Source organism: Ranitomeya variabilis, chromosome 5 (genome assembly GCF_051348905.1).
Source record: "Ranitomeya variabilis isolate aRanVar5 chromosome 5, aRanVar5.hap1, whole genome shotgun sequence".
Taxonomy (NCBI): Eukaryota; Metazoa; Chordata; class Amphibia; order Anura; family Dendrobatidae; genus Ranitomeya; species Ranitomeya variabilis.
This window is the reverse complement of record NC_135236.1, coordinates 417,278,962-417,304,252: the sequence shown is the minus strand read 5'-3', so window position 1 is coordinate 417,304,252 and position 25,291 is coordinate 417,278,962. Positions and strand designations below refer to the sequence as shown.

Below are 25,291 nucleotides of genomic sequence, written 5' to 3'. Positions count from 1 at the left end.
ACCATAGTCATATTCTGTGGGGACTTGTGAAAGAGCCGTTATTGAGCACTGAGCATCTTGTCCTATCTCCCCATGTATAATCATTGTGCCCGCTTGGACCACTGTTGTCATTCATGTCTCTAGAAATCGCTGGTATTTTTGATAAGATTATTTGTAGTATTCTTTCCAAAGGAAGACCCATGGGGTTAATGTCTTATCACAACATATAGTTTTTTTTTCTTTTTTTAAATCGTGGGAACAGTTTTTGCAGTTTGAAGAGTTCACATTCTCTGCTGAACAGGTTGATTCCAACTGTGGCGAGGCCTCCATACATCCACTCCTGCGGGGGTGCTACTAAACATAGGCGATCCTTCTGTGTGTACTCCACTCCCTCTACTTCCTAGAGATGTATATGTGCTGTGAAAGCCAGCACTTCCCTCCTGAGGACTCGCTGGATGAAGGAAAGGCGGATAGCCGCACAGCTTCCTGAACGTTCATTGAAGGGAAAAGCCCAAAGAATGTTTTGCTGTTAAAGGCATTGTTCTGTGCCGAATCTGAGCAGTGGGACCAAGTCATCCCTCCAGGGGTAAAGAACGTCTTGTACCTTTCATCAGCAGTAGGTCACCGCATTCCAGAGAAGTCCATGCCATTCTCCAGTGGGATAGCTGGACATTCTGCAAATTAATATGGTGTAATGGAGTGAGTAACATTGGAGAGACATCTGAAGTATCCCGGATTTTACATGGCAGGGGCCAAGGTGCAGGGGAATGAAGTGGCCCCCTCCTCTTCTCATAGAAAAGTGACGGACTGGATGTATAGAGTAGAAATGAATGTATTGCTGACTTGTCTAGAGGCTGTAATGGCTCTGTGAGACATCAGGACCGTTCACATGCTGTCATGGAAGCTGTGTGACTAATTTTTTGAATCAAGTACAAGACAGTCCTGTAACATCTGAACATAAGGGCTAAAACACTAGAGAATGAATAGCCCAGTTACTCCCAGAAAATGTGCATCGCCTCTTTTGGCACATGGAGAAAAAGGTGTCCAGCTGAAGTATTTAGTCTGTGTCCTACAGTCTCCCATGCAGTTCATCCCTGTAGATGTATAATCCCTTTCCTGCTCCAGATCGGCTTTATACCATACTCATGCTTGGGTATAAGATTTGGAACATGGTGCAGACCTCTCCAACATAAAAAAAAAACACATTCCTTTCACTTTAACTGCATGCACTAATCAAGTAAAAATAGCAAAAATACATAGTCATAAAAACATGTGGCAGGACTGATCCTCAGCCTTAGGCCTGGTTAGACAGCCATATAAAAAGCATGGTGCAGCTCCTTGTGCTTCTCCGCATCACTGAGTTGCCTTCCTTTGCATTCACTTTTCTGGACCCTAAAATGGACCAGACTAGTATATGGCGAGTTTTATTCACATTATCCAATAGGTTATTGTTGGGTCAATGTGGTGTTTCATGTGCACACAAAGCAAAAATGGCTGTCTGAAGAAAGCCTTGTAGAGCCTGCCTGGAGTGTACAGGTGGTGAATGGCCACCGATGATGAAAGATTGTAAAAGGTAAAGGTCTCAGTATCTTGTACTGTCAGCCGTATGTGTGCCTTGAACTTTTGCATATTACAGTTGCAGACGATCCAGACCTAGCAGCACTTTGCACACAACACATGTCCGCTGCATCCAAAGCACTGCCGTCTATTGAACGCAGGTGATTGCGCATCTGATCACTGAACCGTGAGGAATCACCGCGCCCAATATATTGTACGGTTCTCTTGTGGAGATTCGTGTCTCCGCAAGAGAAATAGACATGCTGTGGTCTGGAAAGACGTGCCGCATATCCATCTCCGTGGGTGAGCCCGGCTGTCTGGACGCATGGTGGGCATGGGATTTCATGAACTCCCATCAGCTATGCTGTAACATCTGGACGCTGTGGGTTGGACCCTGCACAAGTACACTGTGTTCAACCCGCAGCATTTACTGATCGACTGCACATACCCTAAGGAGTTTTGTTTCCAATAGATACAAAACCCATCACTAGATGAGAGTAGCAAGCTTCATGCACCAGAATGCCAAAAAAGTATATTAGTAATATTGCACTATATTTGTTTTTTGGGTATAGTTCGATTTGGCTTTACTGGAGTGTGGCATGACATAAAGGTGACTTGGTATAATGTGGGACACTGTGTGACAAGGCATTGCGCCATTTTGATGTAAATTTTAGCCACAAAAAGCCAACTTAAGGCTATGTTCACACGTGTTTTTTCCGGAGGAAAAAAGGCTCTCTTGGCAGTAAAGAAGCTGCTTACAAAAAGCAGGTTTCCTGCATTTTTCAGGATTCCCAAGTGTCATGGGTTCCTTCTCCAGTATCACACAATCAACAGAGCGAGCGAATAGTCAACAATTCCAAGACCTTTATTTAGGCAAAACATGAAAGGTCCATATATACGATCCATCACACAAAGGATAAAATATTCCAGAACACGAATGCATTTCAGTAACAGGATAAAAGTCCAACAATCCAACACAGAGGATAACAGTCCATATTCCCTTCTTTCGCTCTGATATGCTCTTCACATCATGGTCCACATCAGACTGATCTCTGTGTCTCACCTCCCTGATATTTACAAATCTCCCCCCTCATTCACAGGCCAGGAGGGGGAAGGTCTCAGGGGCTCATTGTTTCAACAAGCTAGGTCAACATGTCTTTAGCATATTAGCAAACAACATTATTCACTGACCCTGTGGAGAGATAACAATACAGAACTGTGGGGAGAATATCAGATGGCAAATAACAACTCATCCTACAAGATACAGTAACACCATGATAATCAGTAAAATAGAAATATACACAAAAATGATACCCACATAGCATGTCACACCATCACAACCTCTCCCCCTCATAATAAGTGAGCACGCCATTAGACCTCTGGCCTGCTCACTTTAATCCACTTTGCTCCACTGTTTATAGTTCCTTGTACAGTTGCAGGGGTTGCAATAATCATGAGCACTGGTCCATAAATTCCCGGGTCCTGGCTTTATGGTCATACCAGGCTTTTTGACTGGACTGGGCCGTTCGCTGATGTTCATTAGCCAAGGTAGCTAGCTGGGCGAGACAGTCTCTGAACTCTAGAACGTAGGGAATGATGGGCGTTACGGTATCTGCGATATCTCCCTCCAATTGTTCTTTCAGAAGAAGGAGAGGTCCACGGACCTTCTGCTCCCACAAAATGACTTTGTAGCTCCCCAATGTCATTTCCAAGGAGGATATCTGCAGGAAATCCTCCCACAACGCCAATCCAACACAGTTTTTCTCCAAAACCGAAATCCAAACTTACCAAAGCTCTCTGTATATATTTGCGGACACCCCTCGCCAGGACAATGGGAATTCCCAGGCCCTGGTGAATTGCCTCAGGTCGAACCACACGGGTGATAGCCAGGAATGCCCCTGTGTTTCTAAATCCCGACACTTTGTATCCATCAATTAAGACATCCTGCAGGTGGCAATGTCGTTGCTGTGCATTTCTGATGGACAAAGGTCGGAGTCCGTACACTCCAGGAGGGGTATCCATGGTGCCGTGGTCGGTGGTCCACTCTGGTGGGGGTGGTGGTTCCTCTTCCTCAGGCGGGATGGAGTGCACAAGATGCACTGGACGAAGTGGGGCTCCCTCCGAATCCTTGAGGGAGAGCCAGACTGCAAATGTCCAGGCTGCCCACACCTGTAACATCTCTCTGTGATACCCCCAGGTCGTGGTCAGAACTGTTGGGGCCCAGGATTGTGAGCTGTGATTGTCATCGGCCTGCGGCTGGGTGGAGGGGCAGATATAATCGGAGGGGGACGGGGCGCGGTCGAAGGCCATGGTTCATTGTCCAGAAGCCTCCTCCATTGCGGTCGGATAGTAAGGGCTTCATCGGCCAGGGCTGCAGCTCTATCCACGGAGCACGGCGTGCGCTCCCGGACCCATTCCCGTACCTCTGCGGGGCACTTGGCAAGAAATTGTTCTATAAGGAATGCCTGTATAACATCTTCCACAGTAAAGGCATTTTCTGCTTCCAGCCATCTCCGACATGCCTGGGACATCTTATGTGCATACATCCTAAATGATCCCCCCGTAGTGCATGGGAGGTCTCGGAACTTGGCCCTATATGAGTCTGGGGTGATAGCATGGTAATCCAGGATAGTCTGCTTTACAATGGTATAATCCCGATTCCGCTGTGAGTCAATGGTTCGGTAAGCTTCCGCCAGGCTACCGTTCAGGAGTCCCACTAACAAACGCATCCAGCCAGAGTGGGGCACCTCCAAAACAGCACACTGCTGCTCAAAGTCCTTGAAGAACCCCTCCACATCTCCGGAAGCCTCATCAAATGGCTTAAACTCTGTCCGGGTGATCCGTACAGGCTCCCGGATCGTTGGGTTTACATTCCACATTGCGTTACTCCCTCTTTCAAGCTCCATTGCTTCTTGTCTCCGCTGTGCCCGGCGGGCAGCCTCCTTCTTGTACTCCTGAGACACACCTGGGCCCAGAACCGCCATCTCTTCTTCGTACCACACCACCCACTGGCTTTTTGGGGTGGGGGTCCTCATCTCCAGTGCTCGTCCTTCAGACATATGGGAGTAGGTGGTCTGGCTAGCACCCACCAGTAGATCAATTAAGGCCTCTTTAGTCAGTCCCTGGTAGTTCAGGCCCAAGTCTCTGGCTCTCTCCTGTAAACTGGATACAGTCCAATTTCTGTACTCGCTCTGTGTGTGGTTCTCCATTAGGTTACGCTGTTGATCCCGCTGCTTGCCACCAGTTGTCATGGGTTCCTTCTCCAGTATCACAATCAACAAAGCGAGAGAATAGTCAACAATTCCAAGACCTTTATTTAGGCAAAACACGAAAGGTCCATATATACGATCCATCACACACAGGATAAAATATTCCAGAACACAAACGCATTTCAGTAACAGGATAAAAGTCCAACAATCCAGCACAGAGGATAACAGTCCTTCTTTCTCTCTGATATGCTCTTCACATCATGGTTCCACATCAGACTGATCTGTGTCTCACCTCCCTGATATTTACAAATCTCCCCCCTCATTCACAGGCCAGGAGGGGGAAGGTCTCAGGGGCTCATTGTTTCAACAAGCTAGGTCAACATGTCATTAGCATATTAGCAAACAACATTATTCACTGACCCTGTGGAGAGATAACAATACAGAACTGTGGGGAGAATATCAGATGGCAAATAACAACTCATCCTACAAGATACAGTAACACCATGATAATCAGTAAAATAGAAATGTACACAAAAATGAGCTTTGCTTCACCACCAAAGCATGAACACAGGTCATCAATGCAAGACACGTGTGAATCCATAAAAATAAAATAAAATTGGGGGGGAAAAGGGTAATTTGATCAAATTATTTAGTGGAAAAAGACTTATGTCCGAAAAAAGTTCACATGAGTATATGAAAAAAATACACAATTACAAATGTAACGGTGGGGGAAGGGGGTGAATTGGTTGGGAATAGTTTACTTAAGACATTAGCAGTGCATTGCTTTTTTTTAGGACAATATTTACACTTTGGTGAGCCCTTGAGTTGATCAGGTATTGTTCAATTTCACACCTTGTTCTGCCAATGGTTACTTGGCACAAAGCCCTAATCTATTGAAGCTGCACTAATCCTAACTGCCATTCTCAGGTGAGGAGACCAAGACACTATGCTTTTAAACTTGGGAAAATCACAAAAATGTTTCACATACTGCTGTATGGTGGTTGTTTTTTCTGCGTTTCTGCTGTGTTTTTGCACTTTTTGCTTTCTCTGGGTGAAAAACGCTGAAAGAAGTGACATGTTGCAGTTTTCAAAAACAGTTTTCCAATTCAGTCATGGAAAAAAAACAAATGTGTGTGCATGAGACTTCTGAAATATTATAGCTTTTGCTCTGTGCTGTTAAACACCGCTTAAAATTTGCCTAAAAAATGCCACCAAAAGGCAACATGTGAACATAGGCTAAGAGTAAATTTAGTCAGTCTAACATAATGCCTCGTGTTGTTTTTCTGGCCCAACTTTAGACTGTCTAGGATAAGTTTGCACTTTCTAAAGTAATCATAAATTATGCCCGAATGTGCATTTTCTTGTCTCTTAAAGAGAACTTGTCAGGATTTTGCCGCAAAAAAAACAAGCCACCATGCAGCCCAATCAGCGGGAAAATAAAAATGTTATAGCACTGAGAATAAAGCGATGCAAAAGTATTGCGTAAAAGCGCCAAAACACAAACTATATACAGTAAATGTGGTATCTCTGTAATCATACTGACCAGAAGAATAAAGTTGCCTTATCAGTTTTACCACCCCCGGAATAGCATAAAAACCCCCAAAAAGTATTCCTTAATTGCTGGTGTTTGTTCATTCTCCCTCCCAAAGTGGGGGGTTTCCACTATTTAGGCACATCAGGGGGTCTCCAAATGCAACATAGTTTCGGCTAATTATTCCTGCAAATTTTGCATTCAGAAAGTAAATTGCATTCTTCCCCTTCTGAGCTTTGCCGTGCGCCCAAACAGTAGTTTCCCCCAACATATGGGGTATCGGTACACTCATGAGAAATTGCACAACAAATTGTGTGGTGCAAATTCTCCTGTTACCCTTGCGAACATGCAAAATTTGGGTCTTAAATCCATTTGTGTGGGAAAAATATATATATATTTTTTCCCTTCATTTTCACGGCTCAACATTATAAACTTCTGTGAAGCACCTGGTGGTTAAAGCTGCTCACCACACATCTAAATAAGTTCCCTGAGAGGTCTAGTTTCCAAAAATGGTGTCATTTGTGGGCGGTTTAGGCACATCAGGGGTTCTCCAAACGCGACAAGGCGTCCGCTAATTATTCCAGCATATTTTACATTCAAAAAGTCAAATGGCACTCCCTTCCTTCCAAGTCCTGCCATGCGCCCAATCAGAGTTTTTCCCCATATATGGGGTATCTGTATGCTCAGGAGAAATTAGACCCAATTTGTTTTTTTTATTTTCGCAAGGGTAACAGGAGAAAATGGAAAATTTGTTGTGCAAGAAAAAATTAAAAAAAGTAAAATGTTAATTTTTTTTTCCTTCCACATTCAAAAAATTCCTGTGACGCATCTGAAGGGTTAATAAAGTTCTTGACTGTGGTTTTGAGCACCTTGAGGGGTGCAGTTTTTAGAAATGGTGTCACTTTTTGGCATCGAAGTCACTTCAAATGTAATGTGTTCCCTTAAAAGAAAAAAGTTTGAAAATTGCAAAATGTTCTAATTTTTTGCCAAATTACCATTGGTTTTCTCAAATAAACGCAAGTCTTAAATTTTACCACGATCTCCGAATCAGTGGGATCCATTGAAGCGTCGAGTTATTACCACATAAAGTGAGTGACAGTGGTCAGAATTGTAAAATTTGGCTTGGTTATGAAGGTGAAAACACGGTTGGTGGGGAGAGATTAAAGGTGCTATCCGCTCTAAGAAAAGTCTGGTATACTCAGACTGGTAAACCCCTTTAACTTTATCACACAATGAAAACAACCCCTCCCCCCATGGCTGTATGATGTTTTAATCCCTCCTTATTACATTTTTGCAAGAGGTCCCTGTGGCATTACATAATTTTAAAAGATCAGTACTGCTGTGTGTATAAAGGCCGAAGATGCCTATTTATTTTCTTTATTTTTAGTTTAGGAACTGTATGATCACTGGGATCGCCATTGATCTGTGAGCATGTTTATTTAAAAAATCACATGTAGGAATGGGTTTGGTGATAAACCCTCTTTAACATGACAATGACCAGTTTTCTTTCAATTATTTTTCATGTGAAACACAATTGGGAATCTTTGTTGGGTTGATTTATTCTCCGTTTCCATGCCAAGATGTAAGGCAATTGTAGGAAATATGCTGCAGAGTCAGAATGTTTTCTAAAATAGAAGTGTTAATAGTTCACTTTTCATTTTGTTATAATTAAAAAAAAAATAAACGATCAAAAGAGAAATTGAAGTCAAATTAATATTTAGTGTAACCACACGTTGTCTTCAAAACGGCATTAGTTCTTCTAGATTCAGTTGCACACAGTTTTTGGAGGCATTTGGTACGTAGGTTGTTCCAAACATCAAGGAGAACTAGCCACAAATCTTCTGTGGATATAGGCTTGTGCAAATCCTGTGTCTCTTTATGTAATGATGTTGAGATTAGGGGCTATATCATCACTTCCAGAACTCCTTGTTCTTCTTTACACTGAAGATAGTTCTTAATGACATTGGCTGTATGTTTGGGGTCATTTTCCTGCTGCAGACACTTAACTGGTGCTATTGCTTGATGGATACCTATTGGCCTGTATTTCTTCCCATTGAGGACACAATAATCTTGTCCAAATTCCCAACTCCATTTGGTGAAATGCAGCTCCAAACTTGGGGAACCTCCACCGTGCTTTACTGTTACTGCAGACACTCATTATTGTACCTCTCTCCAGCTGTTTGGGAGCAATCTTTCTTTCTTAAATATCTTTCTTTCTTAAATATTTCAACTTTTGACTCCTCATTCTGGAGCAGCTGTTTCCTTTTGTCCTGCTCCACAGTTCTTAGGTTTTTGTGTATAGTTGAGCCATTTGGCTTTGTTTCCATGTGGAAAATATGGTTTTGGTCCCAATCCTTCTACAACTACTTCTGGCCTGACTTCTTGAAACAGTCTATGGGTGTAGCTGGGCCCCATTGAGCTGATGGCACTACTGGGCATCTTCCGATACAGAACGCAAGTACAGTAAGCATGATGTGTCTTTTATCAGTTTCCTTGCTGCACCATTCCAACTACCGTCCTCCATATTGCCCATTTTTTTTATAATAATAATAATCTTTATTTTTATATAGCGCTAACATATTCCGCAGCGCTTTACATTATGCACATATTATCATCGCTGTCCCCCATGGGGCTCACAATCTAAATTCCCGATCAGTATGTCTTTGGAATGTGGGAGGAAACCGGAGTACCCGGAGGAAACCCACGCAAACACTGAGAGAACATACAAACTCTTTGCAGATGTTGTCCTTGGTGGGGTTTGAACCCAGGACTCCAGCGCTGCAAGGCTGCTGTGCTAACCACTGAGCCACCGTGCTGCAGTCTTGTCTATTATGGAGGCGTCTGCCTCCAAGTTTATTCTGCAGCGGGACAGCGACCCCTGAACTGTATAAAAAGAAAAATCATACCAAGAATTACGGTATTTCAGAACCGTTTTCACCTTTTCATCCGGAGTGGAAATAGTTCTGAAATTATTATTTTTCATATTTTTTCCTTTTTTACATGACTTTTGCATTTTAACACATTTTAACAGGGGTGTGTAGACTTTTTACAGCCGCTGTATATAGATGACACATTGTCCACTTTTTAGACATGCCTAGACATCTCCCCCATTTAAGTCCATCTCCAGGTTATTCTTTACCGTGGCCATGTGGCAGCTGTTAGCGGCTCAGGGAAGATAGCTGACCCTGTAATCATGTACACAAAATAGAATAAATCCCCTACAATCAGAAAATAAAAAACTACTAGAGATAACTTTACTATATCACAATCTGGCTATAATGAGTAAATGTATACTTGGTATAGGTGATACTTTCCTTTTGAAAGCTCTGTGCGTCTTGAGGCTACTAGTCTGTAAGCCCTGTGTAGCCTGATCTTTCTGCTAATCGTACTTTTTTTGTTTTTCACTTTTCTTTTTCTTTTTGTTGGCAAATCACACCCGTAGTTGCCGATCCACGTTTTTTTTTTTCCCAGCGTTTTTTGCAGCTGTGTTCACATTAGATCTGCTTCTCGATATCAAACTACGGTACTTAGATGCGTGTGTAATGAATTTACAAGAGGGGAAGTGTTATGGGTAAGCATGTGACACGGTCACGCTTCCTATGCTGGCGTTTAAAGTTTCTTGGAGTACGGAAAATGCTTCATCTTTGTAAGGGTGAAGACTTTGGATACAATGTACACATTCATGACTAGATACTTTCTGCTCATTTGAATTTTTCCTTCTCTATTGTGCCATTCCTGTGTTAATTCTCCCCAGTAATGTATAAAATACTCAAGAAAATCTACATATGATGCATACAGGTATAAATCTCCAGGTCCTACAAAAGAGTAGATTAGGAGACTTATCATCTAACTATAGTTCAACTTGACATCTTGGGGGTCCAAATCTTTTCTAATTAAGCGCCCTTATCCACATGGATTGCTGATTCTTCTTTTCCACTGGTATTTTATCCCTCTATCATGAGGGATGGCTGTCTCCACCATCGCACCATGTGGAATGACGATAGTTATGTGTTACAGAAATTTGGAAGTACCTTTCGTAATTCTGATTGGCTGATCTCCCAATTAATTGTAGGGGACAAATCTACTGTTATGTCTATGGTTGAAGATCTCAGATGGGAGATGTTACTCCAAAATCCCTGAATTGGGTCAGGTCCATCGCATGTGGAGGTGGGTGCCACGATCAGTACATCCTTGGAAAAAGAGGTGTGAAACATCTTGGCACAGATTATTCTGGCATCGCCCATATTTGTATGTAGTTCAGTGTGTGAATAGATGGGCCAGTACATGGAAGAGTGAAGGAACAGGTCTATATGAGACGCCTTTAGCATCCACTATAATACAGGATCATGGGGCTTATCATAGCACTACATAATCTTTACATATTTCTGTGTGTCTGTAAATCCCATCGATGTAGGTCAGGGCATCTTGTGTCAGAAACAATAGGTTTCCTCTCCTACCAGCAGACAGTGCCTCAGGCATGTATATCCAAGTGCTAGTCTGTCCTAACATTGGCATATCGCTCCCTTTTACAGCACAGCCTTGTAGGGTAACACGAGATTGGTAGAGATGTTGGAGAGGATGAGGTCACTACACATTCATGAAATAAACAGAAAGCTATTTGTTTTGCATACTGCGACCCCTGTATATCCAAGTCTCTAACTGTATATCTCGTAAGCATTATTTGCTTTCACTCGCTGATCTGTGATTCCAGCGGTTTCCGAACATTAAGCTGGATTCACTTACCAGTCTTGCATCAGAAGACCCAGCCTGACTGTGGGGTCTCCCGACCTGAGCTTACTGCGTCATTGGCATACATGAAGCGGTTAGGTCATCCGATGTGAGAACCGTATGTGTTTCATGGATGTATGAAACCAGACTACATGCATTAGAGGTGGTATTTTTCATTTATCGCACCTCAAATTTTTTGATCTGACAAGGATGTCTGCCACTATAAGGTGAGGGAGAAGTGTGTACTATATATATATATATATATATATATATATATATATATATATATATATATATATATATATATATATATATATATATATATATATATATATATATATATATATATATATATATATATATATATATATATATATATATATTATAGCAATATACTACGTGGACATGCATATTCTAGAATACCCGATGCGTCAGAATCGGGCCACCATCTACTATATCTACTATATAATTGTCTAAGGGTCACTTCCGTCTGTCTGTCACGGATATTCATTGGTCGCGGCCTGTCTGTCATAGAATCCAAGTCGCTGATTGGTCTCGCCAGCTGCCTGTCATGGCTGCCGCGACCAATCAGCGACGGCCACAGTCCGATTAGTCCCTGCCTACTCCCCTGCAGTCAGTGCCCGCTCCATATTCCCCGCATTCACCGCTCACACAGGGTTAATGGCAGCGGTAACAGACCGCGTTATGCCGCGGGTAACTGACTCCGTTACCGCCGCTATTAACCCTGTGTGACCAAGTTTTTACTATTGATGCTCCCTATGCAGCGTCAATAGTAAAAAAATCTAATGTTAAAAATAATAAAAAAATAAGAAATCATTATATACTCACCTTCCACCAGCAGGTTTCGGTGGCAAGGATGGTTTGCGCGAAGGACCTGCCATGATGTCACGGTCATGTGACCGCGACACCATCACAGGTCCTGCGCGAGAAGGACCTGCCATGACGTCACGGTCATGTGACCGTTGCGTTATGGCAGGTCCTTCTCGCGCAGGCGCGAAGAAGCTGCGGTACCATGGGACAGGCAGGGACAGCGCCAGGAGCAGGTGAGTATTTCATATTCACCTGTCCGCGTTCCATCCGCCAGGCACCACTCCGTCTTCCCGTCCTCTTGCAGTGACTGTGCAGGTCAGAGGGCTCGATGACGTATTAGTGTGCGCGCCGCCCTTTGCCTGAACAGTCAGTGCGGAGAGACGGGACGCTGAGGAGCAGCGACAAGAGGTGAGTATGTGATTTTTTTTTTTTTTTTTAATTGCATCAGCAGCATTACATGTGGCACAATGCTATATGGAGCATCTATGGGGCCATAAACTGCATGGAGCATTCTATGGGGCATCTATGGGGCCATAACTGCATGGAGCATTATATGGGGCATCTATGGGGCCATAACTGAATGGAGCATTATATGGAGCATCTATGGGGCCATAACTGCATGGAGCATTATATGGGGCATCTATAGGGCCATATTTGCTTGGAGCATTATACTACGTGACTGGGCAAAATACTACGTGACTGGGCAAAATACTACGTGGACATGCATATTCTAGAATATCCGATGCGTTAGAATCGGGCCACCATCTAGTGTGTGTGTGTGTGTGTGTGTGTGTGTATATATATATATATATATATATGTGTGTGTATATGTATGTATGTATGTATGTATGTATACACGATTCCCCCGTGGACATTATACTGTAATTGAAAACCATCAGTTCCATCCGGTGTCACTGTTTCAACACACTTTTGCATAATCCAATCAGAGAAATAAAGGTGCCTTCACACAACGATTTTGTTAACGATATCGTTGCAACGTCACGCTTTTGGTGACGTAGCAACGATCCCGCTAATGATCTCGTTATGTGTGACAGCGACCAATGATCAGGCCCCTGCTGGGAGATCGTTGGTCATAGGGAATGATCAGGACCTTTTTTTGGTCGCTGATCACCCGCTGTCATCGCAGGATCGGCATGTATGACGCCGATCCAGCGATGTGTTCACTTGTAACCAGGGTAAATATCGGGTTACTAAGCGCAGGGCCACGCTTGGTAACCCGATATTTACCCTGGTTACCATTGTAAAAGTAAAAAAAAAAAAACAGTACATACTCACATTCCGATGTCTGTCACGTCCTCCGCAGTCAGCTTCCCACACTGACTGTCAGCGCCGGCCGTAAAGCAAAGCACAGCGGTGACGTCACCGCTGTGCTCTGCTTTACGGCCGGCGCTGACACAGTCAGTGCGGGAAGCTGACTGCGGGGGACGTGACAGACATCGGAATGTGAGTATGTACTGTTTTTTTTTTTTTTACTTTTACAATGGTAACCAGGGTAAATATCGGGTTACTAAGCGCGGCCCTGCACTTAGTAACCCGATGTTTACCCTGGTTACCCGGGTGCTGCAGGGGGACTTCGGCATCGTTGAAGACAGTTTCAACGATGCCGTAGTCGTTCCCCTGATCGTTGGTCACTGGAGAGAGCTGTCTGTGTGACAGCTCCCCAGCGACCACACAACGACTTACCAACGATCATGGCCAGGTCGTATCGCTGGTCGTGATCGTTGGTAAGTCGTTTAGTGTAACGGTACCTTTAGAATTTTTAGCACAGACTTCTAGCACAGTAAGGGATCGGATTACAACCGCCTAATCCAGTCTTTGAGGAGGAAGGAACATGAGGACAGTGCAGCTGGTTTTTAAAAAGGGTTTAACACCATTGCTGGATTCAGCTACATTGTTCAGTAGTAATCCTAATTGAATACATACACCTTGTTGCCATCGGATGGCTTTTACACTTTTTAATAAAAATATTTTTTACTGCAGTGTACCTACACATTTGTTTATTATTGGTTGTATTTGCTTGACAATGGGCACAGCATACATGTAGACCTGCAAATTACACTTAAACTAAAGGTACCTTCACACTAAACGATTTACCAACGATCACGACCAGCGATACGACCTGGCCGTGATCGTTGGTAAGTCGTTGTGTGGTCGCTGGGGAGCTGTCACACAGACAGCTCTCTCCAGCGACCAACGATCAGGGGAACGACTTCGGCATCGTTGAAACTGTCTTCAACGATGCCGAAGTCCCCCTGCAGCACCCGGGTAACCAGGGTAAACATTGGGTTACTAAGTGCAGGGCCGCGCTTAGTAACCCGATATTTACCCTGGTTACCATTGTAAAAGTAAAAAAAAAAAACACTACATACTCACATTCTGATGTCTGTCACGTCCCCCGCCGGCGTCCACAGGGTTAAAACTGCTTTCGGCAGGAGCGCTTGCTAATGCTGCGCTAATGCCGAGAGCTTCCTGCACTGAATGTGTCAGTGCCGGCAGTAACAGCGGTGACGTCACCGCTGTGCTCTGCTTTACGGCCGGCGCTGACAGTCAGTGCAGGAAGCTCTCGGCAGCAGCGCAGCATTAGCAAGCGCTCCTGCCGAAAGCAGTTTTAACCCTGTGGACGCCGGGGGACGTGACAGACATCAGAATGTGAGTATGTAGTGTTGTTTTTTTTTTTTTTTTTTTTTTTTTTTTAACTTTTACAATGGTAACCAGGGTAAATATCGGGTTACTAAGCGCGGCCCTGCACTTAGTAACCCGATGTTTACCCTGGTTACAAGTGAACGCATCGCTGGATCGGCGTCACACACGCCGATCCAGCGATGACAGCGGGTGATCAGTGAAGAAATAAAGTTCTGGACTTCTAGCTCCGACCAGCGATATCACAGCAGGATCCTGATCGCTGCTGCGTGTCAAACACAACGAGATCACTATCCAGGACGCTGCAACGTCACGGATCGCTGTCGTTCTCGTTGGAAAATTGCTCAGTGTGAAGGTACCTTAAGGCCACGTTCACATATTCAGTATTTGGTCAGTATTTTAGACCAATATTTGTAAGCTCAAATCAAGGGGTGGGTGAAAAATACAGAAGCGGTGATGTGCTTCTATTATACTTTTTGGCTGTGTGCACACATTCTGCATTTTTCACGGTTTTTTTCGCTATAAAAACCGCATACATATGCATCCCATCATTTAGAATGCATTCCGCAATTTTTGTGCATATGTTGCATTTTTTTCCGTGAAAAAAACGCATCGCTGTAAAAAAAACGCAGCATGTTCATTAATTTTGCGGATTTCCCACTATATTATTGCATTGGGAACCTCCGGAAAAATCTGCAAAAAAAAAACAACGAAAAAAGCGCATTTGGATTTCTTGCAGAAAATGTCCGGTTTTGTTCATGAAATTTCTGCAAGAAATCCTGACGTGTGCACATAGTCTTTGTCTGATTGTTCCACTCCTGGTTTTGGCTTACAAATGATAATGTAAAATACTGACCAACGTGTGGACATGGTCTAATAGGTACTAGCTCTTGTTTTTGCTCTTTCTTCTTGAAGGAAAAAGTGACAGCCGCTGCTTTTTAGGATGTGTTTATTTCACACTGTAGCTGACTTCACAGCTACACTGCTCAGTACTGCTGAAAAAATATTCTCCACACTGCTTCTGTATATCTTCTAAATATAACATGGATGCATGAGATTAGGATCCTGTACGTAATAGAAGTCATATAGTGGGCAGAAATAGTGTTATGCATCAATAACTCGCACAACAGCTTATTCTGAACAGTTATCTGAAATGACAGGTAAGCTTCATTTTGGGCAATCTCAAAACTGTAAAGAAATCTTAAATGAATTTTGGGGCACTTCCCTTGTATTATTTATTTTTTGTTTGTTTTTAATCAAACACTTACAGATCCAATGTAGTTTATATTACAAGTATCCACAAAAGGTTTCCTTCCATCTAGTATGTTGTGGCTGTGTGATTGTGTACTTATGTCGACCTTCAGCTAGGGAATACCGTTAACTTGTAGAGCAGATGGGCTATATGGAAACCCATTCTTGACCTAGACGTGATATGTTTGTGAGCTGGTACTCGTACAATTGCTGCTCTGGTTAGAGTTGCTCAGCTCTTGGGGCACGGTGCTGTCTGCAATGAAGGTGGCTATGGGGAAGATCACAGCCTCGGACTATATATGGGCCTTAAGTGCGTGCCTGTGTTTTATTTATATCGCTAGGCTGCTCGTGGAGCTGCACAGTCAGGACAAATGTTGTTTTGGAAGCTGTCCAGCCCTGAAGGCAGATTTTTACAGTTCCATCCTATTAGGCATAACATATCACAGCGACTCACAGAAAAGAGTGTGCACATCAGATATGGGGCTCTGTATGCCAGCTATGTTCCTAATAATGAGCACCAGCAGTGGGATATATATGCTGGTATAGAAGAATTGCGATTACTGCTCACTGTGGTGACACAGAGCCGCTTCCCATACATGGTACCCGCTGTGTGTTCTGCTGATAAGCCCCCCGGCTCTTTCCAGTGAGCACCATTACATGAATCTCTAGTTCTACAGCACACGATTAGGTTAATAGGTATATAACAATTCCTGGTAATACTTGTAGTGGATCCAGGTGGGGTTGAGACCATTTGTGATGTTCCATGGAAATTGCCTTATGTTCTGCATTGACACATACCATGAGTAAAATGCACCTCTGATTCGTGAATCCATGAATATTAGATGAACGTTATTTGAACTTAACAATTTCAACCAGATTGATTGGCCCTCTTAATGTGTGTACCCGGTGTCTTTACCCTTCTGCGATGGCAGATGACCTGAAAATAGGTGTCTAGATGTGGGCTTTCTGTACCCATTATAAAAGCGGGTCAAGCCCAGCATGTCAGTCTGCAGGGGTGTGGGGCACTAGAGGGCTAGTTGTCAGTCAAAATCTAAGCTGTATGACTAACTTTATTTGTAGAAGCCTTTTTCCAGTTCAACTCTCTCGATTCCAGTAAGGTCAGGTTCACACAAGTGTTTTTTATGGTCTGTATACTAAATGTAATGGCCAGTCTGGCAGTGGGTCTCCCAACTGAAACGGTCAGCCTCACATGTGTCTGTCTTCAAAGATCTGCTGATAGGGAATATAGATTGTGAGCCCCAATGGAGACAAAAGATCACCTGTAACATGTCTAAAGAGTGGTAAATTAATAACTAAGAAAAGAGACATGCGAAAGTACAGGGATCACAAATAAGCAAATCACAATATTTTATTGGTAAAAACAGAACTGTAAACATTAAAAGCGTTTAAAACCACAAAGAAACAGAATATACCAATAGTAAGGCTATGTCTTGCCTCTCCCTATATATCCAAAATATATGCCCTAATAATTGTGCACATATGGCTAGCACCAAGAATGAGAGTGGATCTAGATCAACCTGGAGGTTGCATGTGCTGATAAAATCCAGTCTGCCCAAAAAGGGAAACCACCAATTAACCTATATGGAATGTATATTAAATCTGGGCTGGCTAGGACAAAGACACCCAGTTACCCAGGAGTGGAATAATGTTCATCAATAAATGGGCCAAAATAAGAGGCCGAGGATTATGGTACTACCTTAATAGAACAGCGCCATAAGGTTTGATAAAGTTTGCCCTGTGGGCTAGAAATGTCCCATAATCAGAAGATGGGGAAAAGAGGGAGAAGGCAAGACTGCACTTGTCCGACGCGTCTCGCCAGAGACTGGCTTCCTCTGGGGCTTCAGGTAGAGTTGTGTTGGACCAGTATAAATAAATAAAATAATCCAAAAGTAGTTAAAACATCTGATCGACTTACTCGGGCTCACAGGAAGCCCTGATCGCGCTCCACTGGAAGTGACGTATCGCCAGTACGTAGCTTGGCAACAAAGGGATCTGGCGCATGCGCATAACACATTATATTAAATATATGCTGTGCTACTTGATGGTCCATGAGCGCATATGGTGACGAAGAAAAGCATCAAGGGTTGCGCTTGTGCCGTTACTATCTTTAGAAGGTATTCATTTAACACATGCGCACAGCAAGTGCGGTTAAATGTGCACTGCACTTATTACTGGTCAGTGCATATCATAAGGGGGAGAGAAAGGAGTAAAAAAAAAAAAATGCGCCTGCGCAGATGGTGCTATTGAAAGACCACGGTCTGATGCAGATAGAACGGCCGTTCATCTGCTGCTGTTACACAAGGGACCCATTTGGAGGAAGTGGTGTCCCACATAGTTCCTCTCCAATTCCCTTAACCTTCTGGCTATTACAGAAACCTGGATCCAGCATTCAGACACCACCGCTGCTGCCGCTCTCTCGTTTGGTGGGCTGAAATTTTCACATACCACCAGACCTGAAAACAGACAGGGTGGGTGTGTTGGTTTGTTCCTTTCATCACAATGTGCTTTCCAGGTCATCCCCCCCCAGTTCCGTCACTTACATTTCCTTCCTTTGAAGTCCTCTCCATCCGACTCTTTAAGCTCTTATCCTTGTGGGTGGCGGTTGTTTATCGCCCTCCAGGCTCCTCCCGCCTGTTTCTAGACCACTTTGCCACCTGGCTTATTCACTTTCTATCCTGTGACATCCCCACCCTCATCATGGGAGACTTTAACATCCCCATCAATGATCCCCTCTCCCAATCTGCCTCTCATCTTCTTTCTCTAACCTGTTCATTCGGCCTCTCACAGTTTACTAATTCTCCTACGCATGAGGACGGGAATACTCTGGACCTGGTTTTCTCCCATCCCGGATCGCTGCACAACTTTACTAACTCCCCTCTCCCGCTTTTAGACCACAACCTTCTTTCCTTCTCTGTCAAGAATTGTCTCCTCACTCGGGACACCCCCACTTAACACACTTATCGGAATACACGTTCCATTAATACCCAGCAGCTTATGGACAATCTCCACACATCTTTAGCCCCCATCTCCTCCCTCTCCTGTCCAGACTTAGCATTGTCACACTTCAATAATACACTGAAGAATGCCCTAGATGAAACAGCACCTTCTACACGCAGAAAGACCCGACACAGACAACGGCAGCCCTGGCACACTATGCAAACACGCTTTCTTCAGCGTTGCTCAAGGTGTGCAGAGCGGCAGTGGAGAAAGTCTCTCTTAGCAGAAGACTTCATCCACTATAAGTTCATACTCAAAACCTATAACTCTGCCCTTTATCTGGCCAAACAATCCTACTTCACCACCCTCATCACCTCACTATCCAACAACCCAAAACGAATTTTTGAAACCTAAAACTCCCTCCTGAAACCTAAAGTACAGGCCCCCATCACCAATCTCAGTGGTGAGGATCTGGCCACTTACTTCCTAGAAAAAATCAACCACATCCATCAGGATATCTCAGCCCAATCTCCTCAGTGCCTGGATCCCCTTCCCTGCCGCACCTCAAGCTCACTAGACATCTTTGAGCCTGTCTCAGAAGAAGTTTCCAAGCTCCTCGCTTCTGCTCGGCCTACAAACTGCAACAGTGACCCCATTCCTTCACCTCTCCTGCAGTCTCTCTCACCAGTGGTCACCACTCACCTGACTAAAATATTTAACCTCTCTCTTTATTCTGGTATCTTTCCCTCCTCATTTAAACATGCCATCATAACCCCTTTACTTAAAAAGCCATCCCTGGACCAGAACTGCACTGCTAACTACAGACCTGTCTCTAACCTTTCATTCATCTCTAAACTCCTGGAACGCTTGGTCCACTCCCGTCTAATCCGCTATCTCTCGGATAACTCTCTTCTCGACCCCTTACAATCTGGTTTCCGCTCTTTACACTCCACTGAAATTGCCCTCACTAAAGTCTCTAATGATCTAATAACAGCTAAATCCAAAGGTCATTGCTCTCTGCTGATTCTCCTGTATCTCTCTGCCGCCTTTGACACTGTGGATCACCAGCTCCTTCTCACTATGCTCTGCTCCATAGGCCTCAAGGACACAGCCCTCTCCTGGTTCTCCTCCTACCTCTCTGACCGCTCCTTCACTGTATCTTTTGCCGGCTCCTCTTCCTCTCCTCGTCCCCTTACTATCGGGGTTCCGCAGGGCTCAGTCCTAGGCCCCCTCCTCTCCTCTCTATACACGGCCCCTATTGGACAAACAATCAGCAGATTTGGGTTCCAGTATCATCTCTATGCTGATGACACCCAATTATACACTTCTTCCCCCGACATCACCCCTACCCTAATACAAAATACCAAGGATTGTCTGTCTGCTGTCTCTAAAGGTACCGTCACACTAGGCGATATCGCCAGCGATCCGTGACGTTGCAGCGACCTGGATAGCGATATCGCTGTATTTGACACGCAGCAGCGATCTGGATCCCGCTGTGAAATTGCTGGTCGCTGCTAGAAGGTCTGCACTTTATTTGGTCGCTAGGTCGCCGTGTATCGCCGTGTTTGACAGCAAAAGCAAGGATACCAGCGATATTTTACACTGGTAACCAGGGTAAACATCGGGTTACTAAGCGCAGGGCCGCGCTTAGTAACCCGATGTTTACCCTGGTTACCAGCGTAAAAGTTAAAAAAACAAACAGCACATACTCACCAGCGCGTCCCCCAGCCTCTGCTTCCTGACACTGACTGAGCGCCGGCCCTAAACTGAAAGTGAAAGCACAGCGGTGACGTCACCGCTGTGCTGTTAGGGCCGGAGCTCAGTCAGTGTCAGGAAGCAGAGGCTGGGGGACGCGCTGGTGAGTATGTGCTGTTTGTTTTTTTAACTTTTACGCTGGTAACCAGGGTAAACATCGGGTTACTAAGCGCGGCCCTGCGCTTAGCAACCCGATGCTTACCCTGGTTACCCGGGGACCTCGGCATAGTTGGTCGCTGGAGAGCGGTCTGTGTGACAGCTCTCCAGCGACCAAACAGCGACGCTGCAGCGATCGGCATCGCTGTCGCTATCGCTGCAGCGTCGCTTAATGTGACGGTACCTTAACATCATGTCCTCCCTCTATCTGAAACTAAATCTCTCCAAAACGGAACTTCTTGTTTTTCTCCCTCCTATTAACCTCACTCTTCCCAACATCGAAATTACCCTGGAGGGTTCAACCATAACTCCCAAGCAGCATGCCTGCTGTCTTGGGGTCATATTCGACACCGATCTTTCCTTTACTCCCTATATCCGATCACTCACTCGCTCTTGTCACCTGCATCTTAAAAACATCTCCAGAATCCAACCTTTTCTCACCTTTGAAACTGCTAAGACTCTTACTGTCGCTCTTATTCATTCTCGTCTGGACTACTGCAACTCTCTTCTGATCGGTCTCCCTCTTACCAAACTTTTTCCTCTCCAATCCATCTTGAATGCGGCAGCCAGGGTCATATTTCTGTCCAACCACTTCACCGATGCCTCCATCTTGTGCCAGTCATTACACTGGCTACCCATTCGCTACAGGGTCCAGTATAAACTCATCTCTCACCCACAAAGCTCTCCACAGTTCTGCACCGCCTTATATCTCCTCTCTCATCTCTGTCTATCGCCCTACACGTGCCCTCTGTTCTACAAATGACCTAAGGCTAACATCCCCTGTAATCCAAACCTCACACCTCCGTCTCCAAGACTTCTCTCGTGCTGCGCCAGCTCTCTGGAATGCACTTCCCGAGACGATCAGACTGATACCTAGCCCGGACCTATTCAAGCGCGCTCTAAAAACCCATCTCTTCAAACAAGCCTACCACATCAACTACTCAGTAAACTAACTTCGTCCTATTCCCTCCTTCCAAATATTTTTCTGAATCTGCACACTACTATTCATCTGTCTCCACACCCTCCATACACATAACTGCACTTGATGCTTGACTATTGCACTTAAACACACGGGCTGATGACCGGATCATGCAGCTTTATATGAAAATCCCTATTTATTATAATTGCCAGACCTGAAATAACAAGCACTTTTCACCTATTGTGTCCCCCCCATTTCCTTGTAGATTGTAAGCTTGCGAGCAGGGACCTCACTCCTAATGTCACTGTTTAAATTGTCTTAACTTGTATTGAATTTGTCTGTACATGTCCCCGCTTAGTTGTAAAGTGCTGCGAAATATGTTGGCGCTATATAAATAAAAATTATTATTAAAATTATTGTCATTGCAAGTATCATCTGTAAAATGTGGGTGTCACCCAAAAGAGCATCGTAATAATAGAAAAACAGCTGAAGATGCCCATAAGACAAACATGACTCATCCAATCAAAGGGGACAACAATGACAATATCTGTAAAGTGCAGTGGAATCAATGGCGCTATATAAGTAGACATAATAAATAATGTCTGTATTATTATGGACCATCGCTCTTGAGTTTCCTTTTTTGCTTAAAACTGTTCTTTATTTTGTTTAGGATGTTGAGAAGGAAAGAGATCCTTTGTCGTACCTCAGTAAGGAAGAAACCAAAGAGAAGATCCAGCTTTATAATGCAGCAGTCACCGACAAATTAAAAATGACCTTGGTGAGTGGAATGGTGCCTGTGTACCAACCTGATCCTTGGAAATGATCTGTTTACATAGCCTCGTTATGTGCTTTTAGTCCGTTACATGTCATTATGGTATGTTATACTAATTGGCTTACTAATGTATGATCCAGTAATTGCCCTTTAATGCCAGTTTAGTAATCTTGTGGAAATGCATTAAGGTTTTAAGCATCAGTTTGGATTGTATGTCCTCTCGCGGCCTTTACAATTGTAGAAGCAGATCTCCATGTGACACACAATAGCTTAGGACTTATATTTCTGTTGGAGCAGTATAGCACTACCATTTGGCGTAGCTGTGTAGAATGCTCTCCTAATTTGCCACATTAGCCATGGTAGAATAAAATGGCTTGCACAGGGCTTCACATAGGCTGTGCCCAGATATTGCATCTGATTTTTGTTTTTTTTGTTTTTTTTTCGCACAATTTTCCAAAATCATGGCAGAACTATAGCCATTTAGTTCATGTTTCAGAAAACTGCAGCTAAGTGCACTGCTTGTTTTAGACCAGGGATCCCCAGCCTGTGGCTTGCGGGACTATGTTTGGCTCGTGGATGACTGCCACTTTGGTGCATGAACACACAGCTATGAAGACCAGGTGTACAGATGGTGACTTCTGTGAATAGCCCCACTCAGAAGAGCAGATCTGGATGTGCATATACTGTCCCGTCCCGTCCCCCCCCCCCCCAAAAGAAAAAAAAAAAAAAGACCTGCCCTGAAAGTAAGCCCCAGCCATGATTTTACAGTTTGTTTTTTGGAAGTTTGTTTGAAATATAAGGCCTAGTTACAGTCAGGACCTGCGTTAAGGAGACCTGGGGACAATTGCGCAGGACCTCCACTCTTGGGGGGGCCCCCGGCATTTATATTTGGAGGTTATCACCAAAGGTCCCTTAACTGCAGGAGTCTGGAGGAAATAGGTTGCGGTGTGGGGTGTGTGTAAGGAATGACATTATTATTATTTATTTATTTTTTTGTTCAAGAATAAATGTGGATTATTGTTCATTGGGAGAAAAAAAGACGTTCCCTGAACATAAAGCCTAACCCATCTCTCAGATCAAAGAAATAATATAAGACCCATTCTCATTTTTGGGGTTACACAGTACTGACCGTGTGGTTGGAGCGATAAAGGTAATCTGTCACCAGGTTTTTGCCACCTAACCTGAGAGCAGCATAATGTAGAGACAGAGACGCTGATTCTAGTGATGTCAGTTACTGGGCCGCTTAGTGTAATTTTATTAAGGTCACTGTTATCAGCAAGAGATTATTTCTAGTGCTCCATGCTCATGAGCTGTGCATAACCCCACCTCTGATATGCAGTTTTCTGTGGTGTACACTGAAAATGGGCAGAAAGCTGTCAATCAATGGTGTGGGAAGGTTTATACAGAGCTCAACAGTCCGAGAACTATTGGATCAAAGCCAATGATTTTATCACAATGACAGCAAGCAGCCCAGTAAGTGGCAACCTCTGGAATCTGGGTCTTTACCTCTTAATCATGCTGCTCTCAGATTAGGTAACAAAAAGCTGGTGATGCTACATAGGATGATATTGCCAGACAGAGGGGGTTCTTGGAGCTGTATGTGATGCCAGAATACCAAATACTGGTGTGGTGAGAGCCCCTGGTGAACGTATACAGCCTCAGTGTGTGTGATTTCTGTGGGGAAGCTTAGGCTGTCGTACTGATAATGGGCGACTCTGGGTGTCGCTATAGTGGGGGAGGTGGGAGCTCGGTGTCACTACTCGGGAGGGTGGCGGTTCTGGATATGGCTCATGACCCGCTCTCAAAAATGATTGTGGCTCACAAGGTAAGAGAGGCTGGGGACCGCTGTTATAGAAAGACAAAACATGAGCTGGCGTATTGGGATTCTACCACTGGACTAAGCATAACATGAATACTAATCTAATTGTCATGAACTTATATATAGATTCTGTTTGTTTGTAACAGAACTCCTCCAGTGGGATATATACAGGCTTCATCAAAGTACAGATGGAACTCCGAAGACCGATCACTGTACGGACACAAACGCATGCCAACGGCAATGGAAATGATACTGCCTTCTACTTGCCCAAGGGCAGCATAAATATTTTACACATTAGCAGCACCAACACTGTTCGAGAAGTCATTGAGGCCTTGCTGAAAAAGTTCTTAGTTGCGGACAATCCTGCCAAGTTTGCACTTTATAAGCGCTGTCAGAAGGAAGATCAAGGTAAGATATCGGGCTTAACACCTGCAAAAAATAAGTGCCGGATGTGTATGGAGGGGTGAGGATTAATAGCGGTTTATGTTCAGCCGACAGTTTTCTTAAGATGTATGGCCAACATGAGGGGTATTGACATCTTGGTAATTGATGGCGTATTACTGGAATATGTAATCACTTAATGATCACTGGGGGTCCAAACACTGTGACCCTCCCGGATCTTGAAAATGAAAGTGCTGCAGCTCCGGCTCCTCATCAGGAACTGCAGCCATCCCCATTCATTTGAATGGAGTAGTCCTTCAGCCACTGTCACTTCAAAAACTGTGACAGGCATCCAGTGCAGAAGCTGGGGACATTTAATTTTTAGGACTAGTGGGATCCACAGGTGAGCCCCTACCAAGTGATAGCATATCGTACGGAGATGCAGGATTCCCTTTCCGATCTCACATTTCACCAAAGCCACTGTAATGTACTCCCACCTTTTGGGAACTGTATCTTCTTATCACACATGTTATTGCATTGAGGTAGATTGAGAAAGAACAGATTTTGCCACCGAACAAAATTTCTCAATGCACAAGTGGGAATATTGTGATAACAGAAAAACGTGGCCATGGCCCATGTCTGAGGCCGCTCTGTTTTACTGATGGATTCTTGGGGGTACAGGCTTCCTGCAAACTGAGACCTGAAATCTATGTTGGGCTAGATCACAGAAGTTGTAATAAGTAAACTAGGTGAATTGCTGGGTGTGATTATCTTGTATCATGCC

The 25,291-nt window shown here is 44.1% G+C and overlaps 1 protein-coding gene across 3 annotated transcripts in view; it reads left to right on the top strand.

The window, feature by feature from the left end:
• The window catches only part of RASSF3 (Ras association domain family member 3), a 246,331-nt gene that overhangs the window by 204,539 nt on the left and 16,501 nt on the right, over window positions 1–25,291 (top strand). For all 3 annotated transcript variants that reach the window (XM_077265208.1, XM_077265209.1, XM_077265210.1), the window contains 2 exons: window positions 22,206–22,313; window positions 24,273–24,534. In XM_077265208.1, the coding sequence (XP_077121323.1) occupies window positions 22,206–22,313; window positions 24,273–24,534 (370 nt within the window). The remainder of the gene's footprint in view (window positions 1–22,205; window positions 22,314–24,272; window positions 24,535–25,291) is intronic.